At 41.9% G+C, this 26,662-nt stretch overlaps 1 protein-coding gene across 1 annotated transcript in view; it reads right to left on the bottom strand.

Moving 5' to 3' along the window:
• The window catches only part of BLTP3A (bridge-like lipid transfer protein family member 3A), a 75,479-nt gene that overhangs the window by 12,212 nt on the left and 36,605 nt on the right, over positions 1-26,662 (bottom strand). Inside the window, exons 4-14 of the mRNA XM_068269403.1 lie at positions 23,616-23,707; positions 23,005-23,194; positions 22,784-22,921; positions 21,025-21,189; positions 19,986-20,154; positions 13,815-13,883; positions 9,067-9,213; positions 5,161-5,234; positions 4,952-5,078; positions 3,783-3,973; positions 2,555-3,579 (exon numbers count right to left, since the gene is read on the bottom strand). Coding sequence (XP_068125504.1) covers positions 2,555-3,579; positions 3,783-3,973; positions 4,952-5,078; positions 5,161-5,234; positions 9,067-9,213; positions 13,815-13,883; positions 19,986-20,154; positions 21,025-21,189; positions 22,784-22,921; positions 23,005-23,194; positions 23,616-23,707 — 2,387 coding nt within the window. The remainder of the gene's footprint in view (positions 1-2,554; positions 3,580-3,782; positions 3,974-4,951; positions 5,079-5,160; positions 5,235-9,066; positions 9,214-13,814; positions 13,884-19,985; positions 20,155-21,024; positions 21,190-22,783; positions 22,922-23,004; positions 23,195-23,615; positions 23,708-26,662) is intronic.

Genomic DNA, 26,662 nt, shown 5'->3' with positions numbered 1-26,662 from the left:
TATCGAATCGGCTGGATATCCATGTCACAAACTGAGTAATGTATGGGCACGTTTTGACTTTTAACCTGCCACTACCTTGCTGGTTAACAACTGTGCAAATGGGAAACAGAAAATACAGCACTAGTGCATTTTCTAGGGGAGCCCTCTCATAGCTGCATCTCTCTTAACTGCAAGGCACCTAGGCTAGTATTAGAAAGCAGGTGCCCCGCAAACTTGGAGCTCTTTGGTAACACCAAGCTTGGATGCTTGCTGCGCCACCTGGTATTTTAATTATACAGAACACCAAAACATTTCTGTGCTTTCCTGTAGCCTTTCCCTTTTTCATGCAATGTAAAAACTCCAGAAATACTGAAGTCAATCATTTGGATCACAGTTAAATATGCTCCACTTTGTTAGATAGAGGTACATGGTTAGTAACGACCCCAAACCTCAGTGAACCAATGCAAAAATAAGCTGTGGAAAAACAAATCACACATGAGGAGTGAAAAGTAATTATAGAGAAACATATTGTGGTTGACCTTATGCTTTCATCCTTCCAGCGAATATTGTTACAAAAGCATACTTGCCCATGCATGTGCCTAAGGTTCTATAGTCTTATTTAAATATAGGAGGAAGAATACAGAACCGTATATACATTCAATGCACTACACCATGTGCCACTTGTGTATTTCATGGGCCAGCATCATATTCCTCATGATAAGGGGTTCTAATAAATCCCATACAAGAAAGCACATTACACTAAGTCACGTCAACAAATTCAGTATCATCTATGCGTGATATGCAATACAGTAATACAAACGTGCCTCCATATGTGTGGCTTCTTTTTCCACATGTTTATTAATGCATGATCCAAATACATGTCAACTTTTTTCCTTTGATGACTGAATCATGTTGGTCAAATAGATGTGTTAGTTTTGACATGCAAATATTACTCATGCAAGCATCTGACCTTAAAGCCAACCTGTCACATGTTGACAGCATTTGTAAACCAACATAGCTGCTCATCTGCAAATAGCTACATTTCTTACACCCCAAATCCTTTCTTGTGAGCTCATAGAAGCCTTGATAAATCTCAGGCCTGACTTCTGATTTGGAGCGTGGTCTGAACTTTCACGCTATCCACAAACCAGTCACAGAGCTATCAGTAGCTTGTGCATTAAAGGAAGTGGATGGACAGCATTGCCCTCATACAATTGACTTTTTCTCTGAAGTTTTATCCTAGGTGTTATGCCTCTTTAGCCACTAGCAAACTAGAAAATAATCATTTTGACTTTTCCACCTATTTTTTTTTTTAATACTTTTTCAATTGGAGAGTGCTGAATAGTTATTTTAAACAGAAGATGAACAATTTTCTCTGGAGAAAAAGTGAATTGACTAAATCAGATGTCAAGGCCTCTATTCAATGTGGGCAAACAAGAAAGGATAAGACATATAAAAAAGGTAATAGCAGGCACCTCATGATACCTGTACTTGGTGGTGGTGTAGATGGCCGCCCGCACACGTGCCCCTCAAACTCACGGGCGCACGCATTGGCCTGGCAACTATGTGCATAGCAATGACCACGGCTCTGCGCACTTGGCGCCTAATACATACGCAGCCCATGGATGCAGATTCCTGGGCTTTTATTAGGCAAGATGTTTTCCCATAAGTTCATAGAATTTTAGTTTACAAACTACTGTAGCCATACATTGTCCTGTTCTGTGGGACCCGGATATCTATATGAATGTTCCTGTAGAGAATTTTGAGCTGAGAGTAATCTTGTAAACATTAGTTTTGCTAAGTGATTTTGGCCACAAACAAAGGGGTTTACATTGTTTCCTCTTAGATATAATATACATAGTTATTCCAAGAAAAATTAAGGAGGAAAGCTTTGGTAAACTGCCCATTCACTTTAAGCAGCAGTGTCAGTTCATAAATGCTAACAATCCAAAAAGGCTAAAGCCTGGTACCTACCTTCAATTTTGATTGGCCAATCACTGACCAATTGTATCACCTCCACGTCGTGTGAGACTTTACCTGCATAATTTTATAATAGTATTCAAAAACTGTTGAATCTACATGAAGGTGGTAAAATTGGTCAGTGATTGGCCAATAAAAAATGAAGGTTTGTAACAGGCTTTATTCTTTTAAAGTGGAAAACATGAAGTATGGAAATGAAATAATTTAATGTGGAGGTGATACCAAGCCAAGAGGAAGCCATTATGATTTTCCCAAGCAGAAGGTCAGGTCAGAGAACAGGGATTTTTGGTCACAGTACCGTAATGGAATTGTGTGTCTTCTCAAATATACTACATACTTTATGCATAGTATAGGAGAAGGGAAGCAAAGGTGAAAACGCCTGAAAACTGCTCATGCACTTAAAGCGGCAAAATCGGTTTAAAAATGCTAACAAGTGTAAAAGGTTTACTTTAAGGTGGAAACCATGATATATGGAAATTAGCCAAACAGGTTAATGTGGAGATGATACCAAGAGGGGAAAAAAATCCTAAAGGTCAAGAGTAAGATGTGAGGAGAGTGTGAAGGATAATGTAAGTTCAGATGAAGTTTCACACACTTATTTTTAGTGTCACCCAGGAGACGCTGCATTCTTTCCTTGCCAAGGTTAAAAGTCTCTTTAGTCAGACCCAGTGTGCTAAGAAAAGTGTCACGTGCAAACTCCTTCCCCAAGAAAAGGTCCACAGAAAGTTCTTTTGCCTGTACGGTATCCTGGGCTACCACCTTTTTATCAGGCGTGTCTTTTGTTGGCACTGCTACATTTTCTGCCTTGATATGTTCACCAAGTTGGAATGGTTGTCCTTGCTCTACATTGTCCTCTTCCTGAAATTCATGAGCCGCTTCCAGTCCAGGAAACAGAACTAAGGCCTCATTTTTGTTCATTGTGATGGACTTTATCTTTTCGCTCCCTGTATCCCCATCTGCCAGTTCAGACCCAATGAGGCTGCTCCTTTCAGAATCCTCTGGCATCACTGGGGATATAGGTGAGTGGGAAGCAGGGAGTAGAAGAGAAACAGTGACAAGTGGGAGTAGTACACCGACACAGACTGTTGGAGGGCTGGGAGATGGTATTTCCATAGCTAAGTCTGAATGAGTGTTTGCTACATTTTGCAAACCTTCCATCAAAGCCTGCAAGTGTTCTTGAAGTCGCAGTAAGGTGAGAAAATGGTAGTGGTTAAGCTGCAAACGTACAGTTTCATTCACACTTAATATGACCTTCACCTGTCTTTCAGGTTGTAAAAGGCAGGCCCAGGCAGTAAATGGCAGGGGATGGAGAAGAATTTGATGTTTAGGAATACCCCCCTCAAAACGCAAAGACAATCCAGGGCTATGAAAACTCCATAAGGACGTTGATGGAGGGTCCGAGGAAGGATACACATGGGAAAAAAACACAGAGTGCAAAGGTCCTGGAGGGAAATGGAAAGCTTCATGAACAGTAAAGGATCGGAAGGTATTTTGAAGAAGGTCAAGGGTTGAACCAGGAGCTTGCCGTGTATTGGTGAGGGTAAATGAGGTGAGATGCAGACATATTGAAGATGGGCGTTCCGGAGGGCTGTAGGCAGGTGGCGGCACTGGGAAACACAGCTGTAATATAGAGGGAAAAAACAGATAAATAAAAAAAATAATAATAATGAATCAACACGATAAACACTAATTTTGTACAATATAATTAAGAGGCAGTGGATTGTAAAAATATATACCATAAATACACAGAGAAAATTAATAATTGATTGATAGCTAGACAGGTAAAAAGATACAGTATATTGAATTAGTTTAAACACAAAAACCTTAAGGTTGAATCCATCCATGCGCATGTCTCTGTACTCTCTGGCTTCTTCACTCACGATGGAATTGACAACAGCAAATTGCTGCAGGTTGTGTAACAAATCTAGCATAAAATAGTTCAGCCACAGAATAGACTGGGCAGCAAGGTATAACAACAAACCATGAAGCTGTATGTAGACTGCCGGAGGGGGCACTGTAGAGAGAGGAAATATACAAATCAGTCAAGGGCTCCAGGTTTGCTACATATAGAATAGAAAATTAAAATACCGGTAATTTTAAAAGGAAACATTCTGGCAGGGGTAGTGTTGACCCTTTCAGAAATTCTTTAACGCCTGGTGCCTCAGAACCCCTGTCTGTTTTGGGTTATGGAAGAAGGGACTTGTACAAGGGATGGCAATGTCTTACTTATGGCCAGAAAAGATCAGCATGAAATGGATAGAGCAGAATTCCAAACGCTATTCTAATGGAAAAACTAATTAATCAGGTACTCCTTTAAAGCAGACCTGAGCTCTTGCACAGCACTCAATGAAAAGTCTTTATTCCACATATAGTTGAAGAAATTCACTACTCTGTGTTCATTTAGCTAGCTCAAAAGGTCTAATTAGTTCTGATCAGCAGCTGTGAATAGACTGTAGAGGAGCTCTGCCAAGGCAGATCTCCCCCTACAATAAACACTGAGATTTAATGCTTTCAGTGCTCTGAGCAAAGTGAAACCAAGTTAAACCCTAAATTTTTTTAAGCATTTCCATAAATTGCAATTAAGAATTTTTTTTTTACATAAAGGATATCATACTGTGGCTAATCTTTCTGAGCAGAGAGGAAGAGAGTTTAGTTGCACTTCAAGAATGATTATTTACAAAAAAAAAAAAAAAAAGGGGTCTCTGCCAAATTTAAACAATTTAGAACAGGCGATTGTCAGCCATATACCGTAGTCATTCTGATATAAATTGTTAAATGCAATCACAACACCTGATATGGATGATTAATTCAATGTGAAGATGTTATGGAGTTACAAGGAAATAATAAACTGTCACTACAAGGTATGGAAATGTAATGTAAACTTGGTCGTATTGGTGCTGTTTTGGGCTAACTGGATGTGGTTTCCAGTTAAAAAATAATAATAACTTAAATAAATACATTGACAGCTTTGCCCAGTGAATCATCAAATTACCCAATAGACTGTCTCCTGGAAGACGATAATACTCTGTATACTGAAGATGGACAGCAGAACTAGCACCAGGGATATGACCACATGAAATAAGAGGTGGTTTCTGTGGGCTCTGACCAGATGACGATACCTGTAAGGGGAAAAAAACAAAACAAATGTAAACTAGCACAGAGTTTCAAATCAGTTTGCATCTCTTTTACCAGTCTTCTTACCTGATTAATGTCCATATCATCTACTCTAATTAGTACAGAACGGAAGTATAGGTAATTAGATGATCCTGGACGACCTGAGGAAATATAAGCCATGTTCACTCAAAGTACAAAATAAGGGGGAAAAAAAGGCAGTATGGAAAAAATATGGATAAATGAAATATAGAAAAAGAACCCTCCAAACCTAGAATAATAAAGCTAAACACTTTAAAAAAAAAATCCTTAAAATATTTCTCATTTAAATAAAGAAACAGCAACTAAGAACTAGTTTTTTCCCACCCTCAAAAAACTTTAAACCTACAGAGCAAAACCATATCGGATTTGTCGTTGAATGGACTTAAAGTGACACTAAAGTGAAAAAAAAATATGATGTAATGATTTGTATGTGCAGTACTGATAATTAATAGAACATTGATAGCAAAGAAAGTAGTCTCATATTTAAATTTTAGATAGCTTTGTTTTAAAATAACATTGCATAATTGTGTCATATTTGCAATTACAAGACACGCTCTTCATTTTAAACTATAAAATAAGCAAAGCTAATGACCCTTTCAACTTCCCTGCAGTAAAAATCTTATCTAAATCGGTCTTTGACTGCTTCTTTGATATAGGAGTGCTCCAGTAAACAGCAACCCAAGTTGGGTCAGGATGCTCAGAGAAGCTCTTTTTCATAGATAAGTAAAGTTTCTTAGCTTTTCCTGTACTGGAAACAATATCAGACTCTGTTCTGTGCTACTAATGTTGTATTTATTTGTATGTATAGCAGCATACATACAATTCATACGTTTATTTTGACTTCACATTCCTTTTAATTCTGTCTCTGTGAAAAAGTGTATTGATCAAATCTTTAGTTCATCCATCAGACTGCTTTTACTAAAAAAAAAAAACAAAAAAAGAAAAAAAAAAAAAACCCTTTAATAGTATTTGCTAGTGAAATTTGAGTTCGCTGACAAGTGTGCGACTGTCTTGCAGGCTGAGTGCCACTAGAAAGTTATGTAGGTGTAGTTGTGATTAGCTGGCTATTTACCAAAAACCATGCTGACTGCTGTGATTTTGTTGGCTGGCTCTTTAGCGCTTTGAGACTGAGCTCCACACATCTAACTTTGGACATGCCAGCAGCCAATGGGTGCACGGAGGAAACAGCGTTCGATTTCTCGACAACGGGCCAGTGTCCTCCCCAAGTGTTTGTGTCCCAACCCTGATGGGACACATACATGCTAAAGTCTATTGGAAATCTGTGGGCAGGCAATAGATCCCTTCGATGATCAGAGTCAATCAAAGAGGGATCTGTCTGATGGTCGATATGGTGGCAAATCGACAGGTATATAGCCACCTTCAGAGAAGAATAGGTAAAATTAGAACAAGTCTAATTTCACTCCAGTCTGACAATGGCTGTGCAGCTAGGGATCCATTGTTACACAAGTGTCCTATCAAGGCTGGATTTATACTTTTATTGCCCCTAGGCCAAGTATGTTGGGTCTCTCCTTCCATGTGCAGAAGCACCCCTCCCATTCCATGTGCAGCCCCCTCCTCCATGTGTAACATCCAGATATGCAGCCTCAGCTCCCTGAGCATCAGTTTCTCTTCTTCCTGTGTTGCTCCCCATTTGAAGCCTTTTTTTCATATGTAGCAACCCCTATTTCATGTTGAGGTGCCCCTTTGGGCCTTTCCAAAAACCCAGCCCTGGGTCCTATACTGCAGATGCAGACAGAAAATCCAACCTTTTACGCAGTTTCACAAGCCAGATATTATTAGACATTAACTCAATTTGGTAAACAATTAATATTTCCCTTATTGGAAACTGATCAAGAAACATCCATTTACCACTTTGCACCACTCAATTCCATTTTAGATTTCAGCGGAGACCTGTTAAAAACATCAATCAAAGCAATGCTGCTGTTTGCCTTATGATTGCTGTAGTACAGAGCTATGCATCTATAAAATCGCCTCATCCCATCAAATGATCAATAAAAAGAGATGGCCATAGTGCATGGCTAGCTTAAAGTGTACCTGAAGTGACGTGCGACCTGATGATATAAACATATACACATATTGTACTAGCCCTATTAATTCATTATCTGAAGTCTCTGTTTTCCAGTACAGCAAGAGTTACAAAACTTGAGTTGTTATCTAAGCAAAAGAAACTCTGTCAAGTTTCCTAAAAAGTAAATACAAGCTAAAAGCTTGATACCAGTCATGGATAAGGGAGATGATAAAGTTTTACTGCAGTGAAGTTCAAAGGACCATTACTTCAGTATCATTTTTAGCTTAAAGGGAACCTGAAATCTTGCACAGGAAAGAAGGAAAACGTAGAAATGCGCCCTGAATGTATTTAGAGAGTTTAGCCTGTCTAATTCCCCCTCATTTGTGTTGTAATTTGATCCTCCGCTGTGTCACATGACTGCCTATGGCAGATAAGGCCATTTGAAAGCACAGGCTGTAAACAATATGTCTGCTTCTATGAATTAGGAAGTAGAAACAGTGTAGATTTATTTTAGGATTTGTTTGATCAGCTGTAACAAATACATGTTTTTGTTTAAAGGTTATTATGCTGTTATGTATCTTTTAGAGCAGAGAGGAGTTTAGGTCCACTTTAAAGGACCACTATCGCGAAAACGCTAAAATTTAAAATACATGTAGACACATGCAAATGAGAAGTACTTTTCTTTCAGAGTAAAATGAACCATAAATTACTTTTTTCCTATGCTGCTGTCACATACAGTAGGCAGTAGAAACCTAACAGAGCCGGCAGGTTTTGGACTAGTCCATCTCCTCATGGGGGATTTTCAGCATGGCCTTCATTCTTTATAAAGACAATCTCTGTAAAGGATTTATACAAAGATGCTGCCCAGCCTCCCTGCTTGCTGCACACTTTTTTGGCAGTTGGAGGGAGCAGCTGCCATTTTCTAAGTGGTTTTGAAAATAAAGAAAACCCTGAGAATCCCCTATGAGGAGATGGGCTAGCCCAAAACCTGCCGGTTCTGTCAGATTTCTACTACCTACTGTAAGTGATAGCAGCATAGTAAAAAGTAATTTATGGCTCATTTTACTCTGGAAGAAATGTACTTCTCATTTGTATGTGTTTCCATGTATTTTACATTTTAGCATTTTTGCGATAGTGGTTCTTTAACCTCCCTAGCGTTCTGGACGAGCTAAACTCATCCAGAGACGCTGGAGGTCACCCTGGTGGGCCGATTTGAATAATTTTTTTTTGAAACACGCAGCTAGCACTTTGCCGCCGCACTTTGCTTGCCGCCGCCGATCCCCGACGCGAAAGAGGGCTCCCCCCCCTGCAAACCCCCTGCGCAGCCTGGCCAATTATTATTTATTGTATTTATAAAGCGCCAACATATTACGCAGCGCTGAGTGCCAGGCAGCGCTGAGGGGTTGATCGGGACTCCGTCTAATGTCACATCGTCGATGACGTCAGTACGATCGTCGCCATGGCGACGGGGGAAGCCCTAAAGGAAATCCTGTTCAGAACGGGATTTCCGGACGGGTCTTCACGCCGGCAGCGATCGGAAGGGCGGGAGGGATGGAGCAGGGAGGGGGGAAGCATGTAGCTAGCGATAGGCTAGCTACATGTAAAAAAAAAATTAGGTAAAAAAAAACTCCCGCGGCCGTGCACAGCACGGAATCAGAACGCCAGGGAGGTTAAAAGGCACAGTGTGGACTGTGGATTGTAAACAGCAGCAGTGACAGTTTGATGAAATCTTAAAAATAAAGCTGTTAAACTGAAAATAAAAATATTACATACTTTTGTATACTACTAATGTTCTATTTATTATCCATACTACACATACAATTCATTGTCTCATAAGTTTACTTTTACTTTAGATTCACTTTAAAGCTTCCTTGAGTGAAAGACAAAAACATTAAGAAAACAGCAGAAAAAAAGTGGATAATTACTATTTTCATGCTTTGGTGATGGTATTTTCCCCAGCATATTGCCATCATAGTCTTCTTTTGCCAGCCTCTCTTGTGCCAGCTCTTGCATCCACTGCTCACAGGTGCTCATAGCAGAGGAAAAGCGATTCCAGTGTGCACAGCTCTGACCTGCAAAAAAAAAATTGATAGTCATGATCATGTGCAAAAGCAGGATGTGATCACAGCAAAACAGAGCTTTGCTCATCTGTCAGCTGATCAAACAAGTCACATGCATCTCCACAGTACTCCTAGATATTACCATCACTACTCATGGAGCACAGAGCTTACCTGCTGTTAGTTGTGTAGTACAAATTGCTTAAAGGAGTAAATCCTTACTCTTGTTACATTTGCTCAAATACAATATGCTTTTGTTTACATGGCCCCTCGAGCACAGATATTAACATGTGCTGGTTTTACCCAATTTGGGAGTTGCCCAAAGACGATGCCAGAAAGCTCTTCTGATGGAGTTCTGGAATCAAGCATATGGGCCATGTGACCAGCATTCAGTGTCTGCATAAATGTACCTAGGCATAATTTATTTCTGCAAAGGTGGGCCATTTATTTCATGGTGATGATGGTGGAGGGTGGGGACAGTTAGAACCTTAGAATACATTCAGCACAGCATTTATATGACTACCACTGGAGAAGACATGTGTCGTAGTGTGAATGTACATCAATTCCTATCTATATTGAAATAATACACCATATTTGGCTGCTGTGTGTGTATGTTATCAAAGTTTAGTTTTGAACAGACCAGTATGAGTGAACAGAGATCATCAGGTTATCTATATTACAAGTTAAAACCAACCCAACCTTATTTTTAATTTATCCATTATATAATGTATATACCATCTTTATTTTCTTTTAAACAATACCAGTTGCCTGGCAGTCCTGCTAATGTTTTTGGTTTCAATAGTGTCTGAATCACACATCTGAAACAAGCATGGGGCTAATTTAGTCAGATTTCAGTCACAGAACATCTGATCTACAGGGTCCAGGGCTAAAGCATCAATTTTCCAGCTGGACACCTGGCAGATTTGATCACTCAGCTGCTTTAGACAGGGTTCTCCAGGCTTTTCTTGGTCTGTATTTCAGAACATATTGGAGGCACAGGAGGATCAGCACAATAGCCAGCAAATATTTTCGAATGGAACTCAGAAAAGGTACATCATTTCCACCCCCCCCCCCTTTTTTTTTTTTTTTTTGAACAAACTGATAAGATATATACACAGTCACAAAAGTCATTTTAATATTCCCTACCGCATCAACTTCAAGCTAGCCATAATTTCCTGGAATTGCCAGGAACTTAACTTTCTCTTCTTTGCAACCATAGCAACAGTAAACTTGCTTTGTGCAAAAACTACCCCTCACTTCTACATTTATAAGCTCTTGCCTGAGCAACAGATGCACAGTGCAGGAAAGTAACATTTTTACATCCCTACCCATGATCCTGTGTTCTTTACATTACGCACAGTGGAACAGATAGCCAAGATTTAAAGGGCAACTGAAGCGAGAGAGATATGGAGGCTGCCTTATTTATTTCCTCTTAAAGGAGTTATCAGCCTAAATTAAGAAAATAAGCGCTACTTACCCGGGGCATCCTCCAGCCATGTGGACCGGAGCTCCCAGCATGTCCCTCACCGCAGCTTTGCACGCAGCCGTTCGCCGCAGCTCCCTCCCGATCCCTGGCGATAACGTCAGGCCGACCTCCAGATCGGCCTGTACTCCACCTGTGCGAGCGGCGCTGTCAATCACACCACGTGGACCGGAGCGGACTGCGCAGGCGCAGTAGTTCTGCGCCTGCGCAATCCGCTCCGGTGCACATGGTGTGATTGACACAGCCACTCTCGCAGGTGGAGTACCTGGAGGTCGGCCTGACGTTATCGCCCGGGACCGGGAGGGAGCTGTGGCGAACGGCTGCGTGCAAAGCTGCGGTGAGGGACATGCTGGGAGCTTGGGGCTGGAGGAAGCCCCGGGTAAGTAGCACTTATTTTCTTAATTTAGGCTGATAACTCCTTTAAGCAATACCAGTTACCTGGCTATCCTGCTAATCCTCTGCCTCTAATACTTTAAGCCATAAAACCTGAACAAGCATGCAGCATATCAGGAGTTGCTGACATTATTGGCAGATCTGAAAGATTAGCTTCATGCTTGTTTCTGACATTATTCAGCTGCTGAATCCCAACAGACCAGCAAAACTGCCAGGCAACTAGTATTGTATAAAAGAAAATAAATATGGTAGCCCCCATATATTTCTCACTTTATTTGTCCTTTAAAGCAGACACAAACCAAACATTTTTTTAATTCAACATATTTAGTTGCATCAATCTGACACATACAAAGATAAATAAACACTCCTTCAAGCCTATGAGCATTTTAGTGCATGCTTTTGACCCTTCCCTTTTCATAACTAGGGTTATACAGGTGGCAGCCATTACTTCTGAGCTTAGTAGGAGGTTTTAGATCATGGGTGTGTTTGTCATCAGCTATCCTCACTCACAGGGGCGTCGTCTATGTGAAATCTCACACAAGCTGAGATCACCTCCCCTGTGACATCATCAGTAGCAGCCTGTGTTTTGTTTTTGTTTTTTATCTCCTCCACCAGTTTGCCAGATTCTGTCCTGGCAATATTAAAGGAAGGGAGGGGTTCCTCCAATAAATGTAAAATATTTTATATTTGTCATCATGCAGCTGAAAAAAGGCTGCTATTTATTATTATTATAAGTTAGAAAATAGATTTTATTTCTGAAATCTTGTATTATTAATTTGGGTCCACTTTAACATAGCTGCTTTTCCTAATTATGTGTAAGGGGGAACTCCACTCATAGTAAAAGAACACAATAATGAATGTACTGCTGCTCTCACCATCCAATCAGCAAGTCAGATGTGCATCCATAAACATAATGCACTTTCATATAATTATTATTTATTGAATTTATATAGAACCAACATATTACGTAGTGCTGTACAATACATAGGATTACAGACAATGATAACGGGGTGACCGATCACACAATACAGGTAATAAGCAATAAGGTCCAATAACACAATACCGCTAATAAGCAATATGATACACAACACAATACAGGTAGTAATACAATGCCAGATCATACACTGGAGTGGTGTTCCCAATAATACAAGTTCACATTACTCTGGGTAGAGGGCACAATCAAGTATGATACACAAGGAGAGAGGGCCCTGCCAAAGGCTTACAAGAGTTACACAACAGGCTGAGAATTACAAATACTTTGGCTGAGGCAGCTGATACAGCTCACACAGTAAGTATTTCAGCTGAGTCCAGCTTTAAACTCCACTCACTGAGGCTGGCTTCACACTGGCATATTGGCGGGAGCAGTGTGGTGCCTTCCGGGATTACCGCGTTAGTATGTGGTAATCCCTATCTGGCATCCGGCCAAGCAGGAAGTGATGCTCACTTCCTGTTGGCCAATCGATGACTTGCGTGTAAGCGTATTGCCACGCAAGAAACGCCGGTGGGTCATTTTTAAAACAAGCACGTCGCCATAGACTTACATGACTTCCGGTCCAACACAGATCGCCGCACAGTAATGTAGGTATGACCGCGCATTAGATAAGGCACTCCCGGCACAGCGTACCACAACGTGGGGAGTGTGAAAAACCCCATAGACTTTCATTAGGCTGCGGTGGGGTGGGGTAAATTTACCGCACCAGTGTGAAAGGGCCCTGAAGATCTGTGTCTAAACACCAAACTTGTATAGCCCTATACACATATTGTGCTTTGATAAACTGGAAATATATTCACCCATGAGTATTACTAAAAACATGTTTTGATGGAGGAATTCTGCTGTGATTAGTAACTCATTCACATTGTAAACACATTACATGGCCAATGACACGGTCACAATGACCAGCTTGACCTTATGCAAGTGTACTTTTTTTTCTCTAAAATCAATGAAATGGAGCAATGTGGAAGCAAGTATAACCCCGAGCATAACATAGGCTTTCTAATATTAGCTGATAGGAAAAACCTTATGCATAAACAGTATTCTGGGGAAAGTAGTCAGTATCGTGGTATAGCGGTTAGGACTCTCACTTTACAGCGCCATGCTCAATTTCCAACCTGGATGCTGTTTGCCTGGAGTTGTACCTTCTCCCCATGTAGACATGCGTTTCCTCCTCCTGATGAACATACTGATAAGTTCATTTGCTCCACCCAAGAATTGGGCTTAGACTAAGGTGTGAACATCCAAGTGGGACTATGATGAGCTTAGATTGTGAGCTTCTCTGAGTGACAACTAGTGACAGGCTCTGTAAACTGATGTGAAAAATTCTGGAGCGATCGCGATACTGTGCTTATAAAAAGTGCTGATCGCGATCACTCTGAATCGCGAGTGTACAGTGAATTTACCATGCTAAAAATCACCCCACGCAAAACGGTTTGCCACATTGAGGTGTGAATGGGCCCTAACTATACCTCAGCAGAGCTCACAATCTAATATCTCTAGAACATTCCAGGCTCAATTTTGGGGCAGGTGAAGAGTCCCGAGTTGTGGGAAGGCTCACATGCGCCTCACTCAGGAGGAGCATACAGACTTCATCCAGACTGGTCAGAAAGAAAACCTGGGATTCCAGCGCTGAAAAGCAACATTGATAAGCAGTGTGCTTCTCCCCAGTGTAGGACAGAAAAATGCTGAATGGCACTCGGTGAGTTTCCATCGGACAGCAGCTCAAGTGGCACAAGTTTCACCTACCTGTCCTGTGGGTGGGATAATAATCCAGTGTAATCCTTCTCAATGTAATCTGTATGGCACCACCAGAAACTAGGAGAGAAGTGAGACAGGTTACTCGAATACCATTTTCACCAAACATTAAAAAACACTCGGAGAAAAAGTCTTGTGATTACATGGTGTGTAGAATAACAGCCTAAAGAGCTTATACCTGGTGCATACAATGCAATTTACTGTCAGATAGAAAGGTCAAATTGAATATTTTTGACAGATCTGATCTGACTTTCGATTGTTTTTCTGATCAATTTTCCAATCACTTCTATACAAATCGATAAGAAAATTGGATGGAACCTCTCGGAAATATGATTCGACCTATCTTTCTGATGGGAAATTGCATGGTGTGTACAAGGCATTACAGACATAGCAGGCCTTGTGTATGAAATTTCTTTCTCTAAAAAGCTTGGGGTTAATTTGATGTAGTTGGAGAATGGTGGAGAAGGAGTGATCCAACAAATCTTTACTTTTTAATGACTTTTTTTTAAATGTTGTCTATTAGACAGCAAAAGATTGCACCCTTCACGTGTATAATATCAGAAATCAGCAATGAGGGCCCGTCCACATCTAAAATCGCGAAAGTTTTGCAGGAGTGATTTTCCCGCGATAAACGCGGAAAAATCACTGGACACCGCGGCGGTTTTGGAGTGATCACGATTAGCGGGCTATGCATGCTAATCGCGATCGCTAAACGCTAATCACGAATCGCCGGCAAGCCGCTGCATGTAACACGTTTGCGGTTTACGCAATGTGTTAGCGGTTTGCCTTGAGCGGGAATCGCGTGATTCCGGCTCAAGTGAGAACGGGCCCTTACTGATGAAAACGTAGAAAAAAAGAATCTGTGAAATGTATGCACAAAAGGATTTATGTTAAAAATCATTCAACATCCTGGAGTAACTTTGAAAACAAATCTCTGTTGGGCTGGGTAGACTTGAAGTTACAGATGAGCATCCCTGATTTAGACTAAAGTCATGAATTCTCCTTGTTCCATCAATAGGCAATCACTGAGCTTTTGTGTGAAAGTCTCTAGCCTTCACATGATGATTCCAGCCCTTAAATCTAGGACCAAGCAGGGGGTCCTGCCTTTGTTCAGGATCACAATGACATCTGAGCACAGCCCGAACTGGTGGTGAGACCCCCCCCCCCCCCCCCCCCCTTTGCTAACAGGCTATCTACTCTTTAAAAGAGAAAGGAAAAGCCATGATTCCTGGCGCTGCTTTGACTCTGTCTTGACTCCCTCCTCCCTCAACGGGGGGGGGGGGGGGGGGGGGGGGTTGCACACATCCCCCAGAAAACCCTAAACGGATCCAACATACATTATAGGAATTCTGCTGCCACATATTAAATATAGTAACACTACCTGTTGATTGATACAGTGTGGGGGAGGTTAGGGACTATAACAGCCATGCCGCCCCGCCATTCAGCAACATGTGAAGGGATGAGTGGTGCGTTCAGCCAACATCCTTCCAGAAGTGACCATGGCAGCCTGCCTCCAGATGCTGAGACCAGTATAAGGTTATTGGTATTCTCCTGATTATAGAAGATCTGCAGCGAAAGTGGAGAAGCACTGTTGTCCGCACCTCATCATTACAGCATATGGCTGTCAAGCTCTTCATTTGCTACCAATTAACCAGAGGATCCAGTTCAAACTCTTAAGTCCAACTTAAAAAGATCTCCACCCTCTCTCTCCCCTGTACATCTCCTCACTACTTTCCAGATACCAACCCAATCGCAATCTCAGATCTGCACATAACCTTGTTTTGTCCTCCTCTAGAAGTTTCTCCTCGCATTCACTTATAACAAAATTTCGCACATGCTTCACCTCTCCTCTGGAATCCCCTGCCAGAGAACATCTGTCACTCTCCAACCTTTGAAATCTTTAAATGCTCCCTCAAAACTCACTTTTTCCCACAAGCATACGCTCTACCTTAGGCCATTCCCACTTTGACCTAAGGCCAAGTTGCACTCTTACTAGATATCCTAAAAACACACTGCCTGTAGCTATGTTCATTGTATACTTCCCCACCTCATTCCTTTAGATTGTAAGCTTGCAAGGGCAGGGCTTTCTCACCCTTATGTGTCTTGGATTTTGTTATACATTTTATTCATCATCGTGTTACTTGTGTCACAGTAATCACCAATTCTGTATTTTGTACCAATTCTGTATTTTTGCATATTGGTGTATACCATTGTCAGTATTATTATGTACCCCATGTTTGCTTCTTACTTTGTACGGAGCCACAGAATATAGAATAGAAATATACAAGCGCTCTATGAATCCGTAATAATAATATGGCCTTCTCAACTATGCAAGTAGCAAATACTGTCTGGTGATCTGTAAAGTGGTCAACATGCTGACGGCCTCATATATATATATATATATATATATATATATATATATATATATATATATATATATATATGTATATATATACATACATTACATACGTATATACATACATATACATACGTATATACATACATATACATACTGTATATCTATAAATATACTCTCAGGTGATCGCTATATGTCACAGATAAGGAGCCATGCATTCTGAAAGTCTTGATCACTTTGGCTGATCGCCACTTTCATAAACATGGTGATTTATATAACATTCAGTCATTTCAACAGAAATTATATTTTGTTTTGGAGATCAGCTGACCACCATCTTTATAAATAGTCCTCCAGAGTAATCCATGGATGGGCAGCCAGCCTTGACACTCCTATGTGTCAGTTTCTGGAGAAACCTTTTTATGACTGTGTTTTATATGCACATAATTAGGAATGAAGCTGAACTTGAAAAGGTTTACTCTTAGGGCTCGTTTCCACTGTAGCGGTGCGGAATCGCCTGGATTCCACCGCTGAAGAAATCGCATGCGGCTGCGTTTCCCCATGCGGATTTACCCGCGATTTCGCATGCGATTTCGCATGGCAAGGAGCCAGGCGAATTTAACCATGTCACTGCCTGTGTAAAGTTCCATTGCCTTTCATGCGAAATCGCATGCGAAATCCGCACGACAAAGCCGCATGCGATTTCCCTATTGAATGCATTAGCGGCGATTCGCCCGCATTCCTGCCGCACGCGAAATCTGACGACCCTGTCGTGCAGATTTTTCCCGCACCGAAAAATGCCGCCGCCGCCGCCGCACACGTGGAAACAGCCCCATCCACTAACATTGAGTATGCGAATCCGCATGCAGTGCCCGCATGCGGATTCGCTATAGTGGAAACGAGCCCTTAATTCTGGCTATATGTAGAGAGTTGATTAAAATCACGAATTTTTGTGGAAAAGTGTAATGTCCTTTCAACCCAAAATTGCTGGTATAATGTGTTTTAATCAGTGGAAATATCGAATGATCCTATCTATAATATTCATTTTCTAAAGTATCTAACATATGATGTAAGCACTAGATACAACATATGTTTGTTACATGGTATGGCTACATCACACATACAAGTGACGTATTTATATTATATGAAAAACGCAGAATGGCAAATGCAGGTGAAGATTGCTTTCCATCTGGGAGTAGGGGATTGCCAAAAAAAATGTTAACAGTGTGGATGAGTGTGATTTGCTACAAGTCCTACAGTAGTTTCAATGAGCCCAGTCTGGTTCAATAGAAGTGTTTACATTCATTGCACACTAAGGAAATGTCATAGATGTGTTACTATCTTGCTGGGCAGTATGGGAGAGCTGTGAAGCACTCAGCTGGTTGGACAGATTCACAAATACTTTGAAATGTAGTTCAGCTTTAATTATTTTAGACTTTTTCTTGTATGTCTGCCTGAACGTCAGCTTTTGTTCTTTAATTGCCAATTCCCAGTAAATACCAGTGTAGAGATGTCAGAATTAGGCACGTAATGCATAAAATGGGCATTTGTATTAACCCAAGTCCAGCTCTCATAAACTGGTGTGACCGTGAAGTTTACCCTCAGGGAGGACTATTTCTATGAACTGGACTTGGTTTGCCTCTCATAATTGCAGTGTCAGGCTTCCTGTCACATGGGCTAAATGGCTTGAATCAGATCATTAATAATAAGTTGGGAGATGTCTTATCTGCTGATTTTTAAAGAAAGCAGAAGAGTTTGTCAGAAAATAACATAAGCATTGTGGAAAGCAAAGGAGAAAATTCATGTTAGAAAGCCACATAAAGGCCTTTTATTCTGACACAGAGCAGATAAAAGGAGGCAGTTAAGCACACAGTAAAGGTGCGCACACACACACACACACACACACACACACACACACACACACACACACACACACACACACACACACACACACACACACACACACACACACACACACACACCTGTTGTCACCCAAAGTCCTCAGGCAACAATTCAGGGGGCGGGTGTTGTACAGATGTCTTGCTCAGGTATAGTAGTGTTTATTTCTATAGGAAAGGGAGTAGGGTGGACAGCTCTAAACACAACAGAGCAGAATCTGGAGGGAGAGAAAAGGAGGGAAACAGTGCGCTTGGAGGGTCACTATCACTTAAAGCACAACTGTAGTGAGAAGACTATGGAGGCAGCCATATTTATCAGGGCTGTGGAGTCGGAGTAATTTTGGGTTTCATAAACTGAGGAATGGGGAGTTGGAGTCAGATGATTTTTGTACCCACTCCCTAAGCCTGCAAGGGCTGTGGAGTCGGAGTAATTTTGGGTACCTGGAGTTAAAGGTTTCATAAACTGAGGAATCTGATGATTTTTTTATCGACTCCACAACCCTGAAATGTATTTCCTTTCAAGTAATGCCAGTTGCCTGGCTGTTATGCTGATCATTTGCCTCTAATACTTTTTGCCATAGACCTCGAACAAGCATGCAGCAAACCAGGTGTTTCTGACATTAATGTCAGATCTGACAAGATTATCTGCATGCTTGTTTCTGGTGTTATTCAGACACTACTGCAGCCAAAGAGATCAGAAGGGCTGCCAGGCAACTGGTATCGTTTAAAAGGAAATAAATAGGACAGCCTCCATATTCTTCTCATTACATTTGTCCTTGAAAATTGTTGCTTTATATCTTTATGGGACACCTACACACATTCTATTCTGACTCTAGGAAGCCATGAATGGCCACCTCAGCACAGTGTTGTATAGTGTGTGTATGCACCTTTAGATTGGAGATTGATATTAATATAAATACCTCTCCATGAAAGGATTATGTCAGTACTACATCGTACTACTTATTCACTTGCAATTCACAGCAATCTAAAGCCGGTTATACACTATGCAACGTTATACCGTCTAGGTAAAATGATCGTTATTTCTCTGACTGGGAAGTATCAATTGCACTAAACAACTTTGAGAAGTTTTCAATGTTTCTATCAGGGCTGTGGAGTCGGAGCAATTTTGGGTACCTGGAGTCGGAGGTTTCATTATCTGAGGAGTCAGAGTCGGGTGATTTTTGTATCCACTCCACAGCCATGGTTTCCATTAAGTTCAACATCTACTGTAATTGATTAACCACTTTGCTTAACGTATAGCTAGCTAAAGCATTTCTGGAAACCTCATGAATTCATCAAAGCCTGCTCTGAAAATGGAGTTTACAACTGAAGGCTAGTATGTTTAAGCACTGGAAGTCTTTTGCTGTATGGCTCTCCTGTATCAGGAATTTACATAACATTCTGAAACATTCCAGTAAGAGGCTTTGGTAAAAAAATGTCACACAAATGGCCTCATAAAAACTAGGGGACAGCAATACTGTCCCCAAGCAGCTGCAGACCCTGCCCCCTTCCCTCTTAATTGTGATTTTCCAAGGATAATGTATGCAGCCTGTAAATGGACCAATCAAATGCTGCTGTGACATCTGATCCGTATTCAAGATACAAACATTTCCATAACATGACTATAAACATGAGCATCAGCTTGGAGTTATTTGCATCTCACTGACCATTCTTGTTGGTTACTACCAACTTGCAAAGTACAAATAATGACTTCATCTAGCTCTGTAATATCGGTTATACTGATGCTTTAGACTAAATGCAGCTAGTTAGTATTCCTCAGTCTACATAAATATTTTACTACTTTATGTATGTAGTAGGTATTGCTTGTAGATGTTCTGTAATGATAAATGTTCCCAACTGTGTACCAAAATCCATAGAACAGACGTTTTTTGCAGCACATGTACTTCATACCTGTACCCCTTGTCTGGCTTTCATCACACACGTGAAGTTCCAGCTTTGAGATGACCAAATGGTAAGAGGTCTCCTTCACATCAAACTTATCAAAGTACTGGCCAAGACTGGAGGAATTAGAACGGGGAGGGGAGGCCGACCATGGTGGAGGGGCAGTGGGAGAGGAGGCCTGTAAATATAGAGAAGACATTTCAGAGCAGGAATTAAAAGCCATCCTAAAGAATAAAATAAATTGGAACCAGTTCTTTGGCATTCAGAAGTGACCATACACTATCCAATTTTATCTGAACAATACATTCAATCTGCTTGTTATTCTATTACACAGAAGTTGGACAACTTTTATTATCACGTGGCATTGTGTATGGATAGCAGTGTACACATGCTTTTCTCATTACCGGTAATTTTCCAAAGTGGGGATTCAGTGAACTCTGATGAGTATTATAATTCTTAATGTGAAAGTCCAGGTTTTTTCCACTTCCACAGCAGCCTCTGCGTGAATTCAGAAGCAGAGTAAAGTCATGCTGGGCAGGGCTTGCTGGCAGTCAGCTGCAATTGTGTACAGGAATGCAGTAAGATATGTGCGTAAGCCTTTCATGCTGACATTGTCTACAGCGAACCTCCAAGCACAACACTATTTTACCTTTCAAATATGGCTATCTACTGTATTATAGCATAGATGCTAATGTTGGAACCAATAAAGGCCAATACTTGCAACTCAGATCACCTATAAAACAATTTTTCTGAGATCATTTTAAATACTATTTCAAGTGTGTACAGATGTCCCCCCGACATTCACAGAGAGCTGGTTAGCGATTATGAATGCTTAAAACCATGACAATCACTATTGATACGTCCCACCACAGGCATGGCAGCTCGCTAATATTCCTCCTTCCCCTCTCCATAGACCATCATGTGCTGATACAGATGAACAACATGTTTGTATGAGCAAAAAGGCCAACTGAAATAGTAAAAAACGGCCAGATGGCTTACTTATCTGCCTGTTGTGGTGAGACATCTGTTCATTAATGGCCATGCTTACCTGAGTTTCCCCAAGTTGCTTTCTCTGTCTCACCGATTTCTGCACTGCTTCACTTAAGGATTTGGTGTAGGAGAGTAGTGCTCGAAGCTGGGAGTCTGTGAGGACCCAAAGCAGTTCATCTAAGAAAAAGGATAGCTTGGAGGATAGCACCATGCAGTCTTTAGTCTAGACGGAATAAAAAAAGAACAATATCACAATAATTACATTACACAAGTGACCTAAGGCTCAGATTCTATATTCAAAAATGGGATGATCTCTGGGGGCTCCAAAAAACCTTTCAGAAAAGACAAAAAAACAAAAAACACAAAGACCCCAGGAGCCTCGAATAGTGTAGTACTTTGTGGCACCATGTAGTAGGTAGTAGGTGTTGTGGAGTAATATTCCCAAACCTGGGTTAAAGCCCGTCCTCACTGGGGTTCTTTAAGGTTCTGTACGTCATGCTCCAAACCTGGACATCTTCAAACGCACTCTTAAAACACACCTTTTCAGACAAACTTATAACATTCTATAGCCCTTATTTACTTCACTGTCACAATGTAATCAGAGGCAAAGAATCACTGCCTCATCCATCCTCCACCCCCTTACCTAGTGTGTCCCCCACAACCCATTAGATTGTAAGCCCGCAAGGGCAGGGTCATCCTCCTAATGATAACTGTTCTTGTAACAATATTTGTGCTGCTTGGAACTCTGCTGTACATTTGTTAGTTGTATCTATGTTCCCCTTGTCTTATTGTGCTTTGTAAAGCGCTGCGGAATATGTTGGCGCTATATAAATAAAAAATAATAATAATAATAAGGTCTTAAAGAGACTTAGAGACGAAGGACTGTACAGTTCTGATACTTACCCGGGGTTTCCTCCTGCCCCATAAAATCGTCTAAGTCTCTCACCGTCCTCCCGCGGTCTGCCGTTCAGCAGCTGTGAGTGCCGTTATCAGCCTCAGTCGATGCCAGTCAGGGTCTACTGCCCATGCGCAGACCTCCCGCGCATGCGCAGTAGACCTGGACTGACGTCACGGAGGCTGGTAATGGAGCTCACCGGGGCTCAATGGCAGACTGCGGATGGACGGCGACTTGTAAAGACGTGTTTATGGGGCGGGAGGAAGCCCCGGGTAAGTATCAAAGCTGCACTTTCCTTTATCACTGAGCCTCTTTAAGGTCAGCAGGGTCACACCCTACAAAAATAGCTATAAGGGAGCTTAAAACTGCACCTCCCAAAAAAGTATTTTGTACGGGAGGTATTTGTAAATAACAAGGAGGGAAGAGGTGCCCCAAAAAACATAGGCTGTAGGTGCTCCCAGCTCCTACACTTTGTTTTCAGACACTGTGTATTGACCTGAAGAAGCAGGCAGAGATCTATCGGTTATCTGTTTTAGGCATACATTAATGATAAAAAAAACTTGTTTCCCTCATACAAATTATCTGCTTCCTTTGTGGTAAGAATTTTCCTTATTATTTAGGATTATCCATTTCCTATATGTTTGGGGGCAACTCTTTCCTCAGTTATATAAGGAAAAGCAAAACCTTGTATTTCAGAGATTGCAGCATTCATTAAATGTATCCAAGGTAAATGTGGAAGTACAATAATCCACAGACCCTAATCATTAATCTTTCATTAGTCTGATTACAGCTTGTGTAGTGTCCCCTTGCTTGTGTACAGGTTTTAGTGTACGTACATATGGTTGTGTATTGAGGCATGTTGACATTAAAGGCATTTTAAGCAGCTTATGTAGCACTGATGGGTACAGGCACAGAATCTTACCCTTCTTTTCAGCGCTACATTCAGTCTTCCCCCATTTGTAAGCAAGCGTAAAGGAGTTGTTGGGGCATCATCTGAGCTTTCGGATGCGTCAGCTTCAATACGAAGGGTTTGCCATGTCACTTGTTTAAATGTAAGGACCTAAAAAAAAGGAAAACCAGAAGTCAGAGTTAGACATTCGGAGGTTATGGTAAGTCCATGAAAAGTGAAAAAGTCAAACTTGCCTCTCCACGCTCTGGATGGGTGAGGCGGGTAAACCGTAGATCACTCTGTTGCCAGCTGGGGCTTACACTATAACCTTGAAGCTGCCATAGCTGTACTGATGCACGAAACGTGTGAGACTGGATCTTGATACTAACACAGCCGATATCCAGGAACATGCCTTCTACCACTTTCTCTGCAAATCCGTATTCACTACAATGCATATCAGAAGTAAGACGAAGAAAGATGAACGAGCAGAAGTAGCATTACATTCTGTACACAGATGACCTGCTCTGTAAAGCTGGTTTACATTGTATCAGTTGCTGTTAGCTTTAATTGATGTGGAGCATTGGTGAAGGTAATGTCCATGTTTCCCTATGGCTCAATAGACATCTACACATTTTAACTGAAAGCTTTTTTCACAATGCACTTCTGCAGAACAACTGATCAGTTAAAATGCAAACAAGCCCTAAGGCCTCTTGCAAACTACATGCATTTCTTTTTTATTCTGATTAGGAAAAAAAAAAAAAAAAAAAAGTACTACACGCTGCTAAAAATCGGATTGTATAAAAAAATAAGAATAAAAAAAAAGGCAAGAGGCCTAAGAAAGACTATTAAAAAAAAGAAAGCTCACCTCTGGCCTGCAGCAAGGGCAATAGGGGAGGGTCCATTTGGAGGCCGTGGATCTTCGCACGTTTTCATTTCAATTTCTACCTTATCCAGCATCTGGTTACAGTATCAGCAAAGACAAGCATGGTCACTCAGTTTCCAGTACAAAATATTCAAAGACAAAAATTCTCTTTGTAATGGGCGCAAAGTTACATTTACATTACACTTTATTTCTCTTTTCAAAAATTGTTATCTGCAAAACTTTCTATTCTTCTCTAATCTGTCTTTTTACATAGATCTCCAAGTAGGTCCCCACGAATCACAATTTTACAGTGACAGCCCAAAAAACAACCGGAATTTGAAGGGTTGTAATAGGGTGAAATTGTTTTTGCTGATGTGGCTATGGTAGGTAGGACATTCATCTTCATCCTCATAAACTAACTCACTACAATTAAAAGCAGAGGCTGCCACTGTCGCTCAGTTTACTGCACAAAAGAAGTATACAGCTCTAAGAGCCCTATCAGAAAACAGGTTACAGTTGGTTTGCAATAGACCAATGGGAAGCCTCCCTCTCCAGGGAGGATCCTCATTGGCTCAATGAATGGTGGATCAATGAAAATCCTCCCTGGGGCTCAGGGAGAATTCCCATTGGTCTTTTGCAAACCAATACAAGCCTGATGCTTCCGATGGGGCTCTTGGATATGTATTCTGTACAGAGAGTCCTAGCACCGGCGGAGAAACACAAATGTGCACGCGACAAGTACTGAGCGGCCGGCTCAGTGTATGTGTATTTACATAAAGGTAGCCTGTATTGTAACACCAAGAAATAACAAATATGCTGCATGGCACTCCCACAGAACAAGTAATGCCTTGTAAGCATGTACAAGGACTATTACCAGCGATCGAGACTTTATCCCTTGTTTGACAGTTAGGAGCCATGTGCTCGACAGATGCTTTAGTAGCCTGCAGGCGAATGACTTGCTGTTTTGCTATGGAGGGGGGTGGATAGATGACAGTGCGGCACATGACAGTGGAGGCAAAGCAGAACGGCCTCAGTCTGCACTTGTACAAGATGATTTGACAGTCCAGATCTCTCGTTGACCCATTGGGGCCGCTGTACAGACCCTAGATTTTTGGCAGAGGCAGTCCTGAACATCTGCCTCGGCAGTGAACCATCTAGCATATGTATACAGAACCCTTACCTCCTTCAATCCTGTCACGGTGGAGGAAGTCAACCAGCTGCTGGCAACTTCACCTGCCACTTCCTGCCCCCTAGATCCGGTCCCATCTGATTCTCTGCGCCCACATTTTTCTGATCTGGCCCCTGTCCTCACCCATCTGTTCAACCTCTCCTTCTCCACCGGCATCTTCCCCTCCATATTCAAACAGGCCACTGTGCTTCCCCTGCTAAAGAAATCTTCACTTGACCCTGCTCTGCCATCCAACTACCGCCCAATCTCTCTCCTCCCTTTTGCCTCAAAAATTCTTGAACGCCTGGCCCACCAACGCCTGACCAACTTCCTTAACTCCAACTCCCTTCTCGATCCCCTGCAGTCTGGTTTTCGCACAGCCCATTCTACAGAAACAGCCCTCACCAAAGTGGTAAACGACCTTGCCCTTGCCAAAGCCGAAGGTAAATACTCCATCCTGCTCCTTCTGGACCTCTCCTCGGCATTTGACACTGTCGACCACTCCCTCCTCCTCCACTCCCTGCAGCTAATGGGCATTTAGGACCTAGCCTAAGCCTGGATCTCCTCATACCTCTCCAACCGCTCCTTCACAACATTTTTCAATGGCTCCTCATACACTCCTACACGCCTCTCAGTTGGTGTTCCTCAAGGTTCCGTCCTAGGACCACTACTGTTCTCACTCTATACTGCCTCAATTGGCAAAATCATCTCCTCCATGGGTTTCAATTATCACCTGTATGCAGACGACACCCAGATATATCTCCACACCCCAGATCTCTCCTCCTCTACCATGGACAAAGTCTCTGCCTGCCTCACATCCATTTCCTCCTGGATGGCTGCCAGGTACCTGAAGCTTAATTTGGACAAGACTGAGCTTCTAATATTCCCACCCCGCACAGCTGCACCGCTCCCAGAACTGCACGTCACTATTTAAAATACTACTATCCACCCTACCTCCCAAGCCTGCTGTCTAGGCGTTACTCTGGACTCTGAACTTTCCTTTACAGCCCACATCCAAGGTATTGCCAGATCCTGCAACTTCCACCTCCACAACATCTCCAAGATCCGCTCCTACCTGTCCCCTGACACCACTAAACTCCTTATCCATGCCCTTGTCATCTCCCGCCTAGACTACTGCAATTCTCTTTTATCTGGCCTCCCCTCCAACCGTACTGACCCACTTAAATTGGTAATGAATGCAGCAGCCAGACTGATACATTCTTCTAACCGCAGCGCCTCTACAACCCTGCTCTGTAAAGCACTACACTGGCTCCCCATCAGCTTTAGGATCAATTTCAAAATCCTGTGCTTGGCCTACAAATCAGTGCACAAGACTTGCCCGACCTACATCTCTGATCTGGTCCACAGGCACATACCAGCCCGCCCCCTCCGATCCTCCAATGACCTGCGCCTAGTCGCACCACGCATAACTCAGTCACACGCATGATTGCAGGACTTCACCAGGGCTGCCCCTACTCTCTGGAACTCTCTCCTACTAGCCGTCAGACTCGCCCCCACCTTTAATACCTTCAAACAAGCTCTCAAGACTCATCTCTTCACACTCGCATACCCCCCTACACCAGCACCATAATATGTTCTGTTAGACCCCCTCTCAAAAGACGCACCTATTGTCTCCACCCCACCCTTTAGATTGTAAGCCTCTGGCAGGGCCCTCCTCCCTAATGTATCCAGCTTGATTATGCAATCTTACTCACAACCACCCCTCTTGTAGACTCGAACAGTCTCTATTTTGACCTATGACACTGTATTGTTATCAAATCATTTTCAGGATCTTGTTTTGTTGTGAGTTTCCGTATAATCTACCTGTATGTTAACCCATTTATCTATTGTGCAGCGCTGCGTAATATGTTGGCGCTTTATA

The sequence above is a fragment of the Hyperolius riggenbachi genome, chromosome 2 (genome assembly GCF_040937935.1).
Source record: "Hyperolius riggenbachi isolate aHypRig1 chromosome 2, aHypRig1.pri, whole genome shotgun sequence".
Lineage (NCBI taxonomy): Eukaryota > Metazoa > Chordata > Amphibia > Anura > Hyperoliidae > Hyperolius > Hyperolius riggenbachi.
The sequence above is the reverse complement of the archived record's forward strand: the minus strand, read 5'-3'. Positions and strand labels throughout refer to the sequence as shown.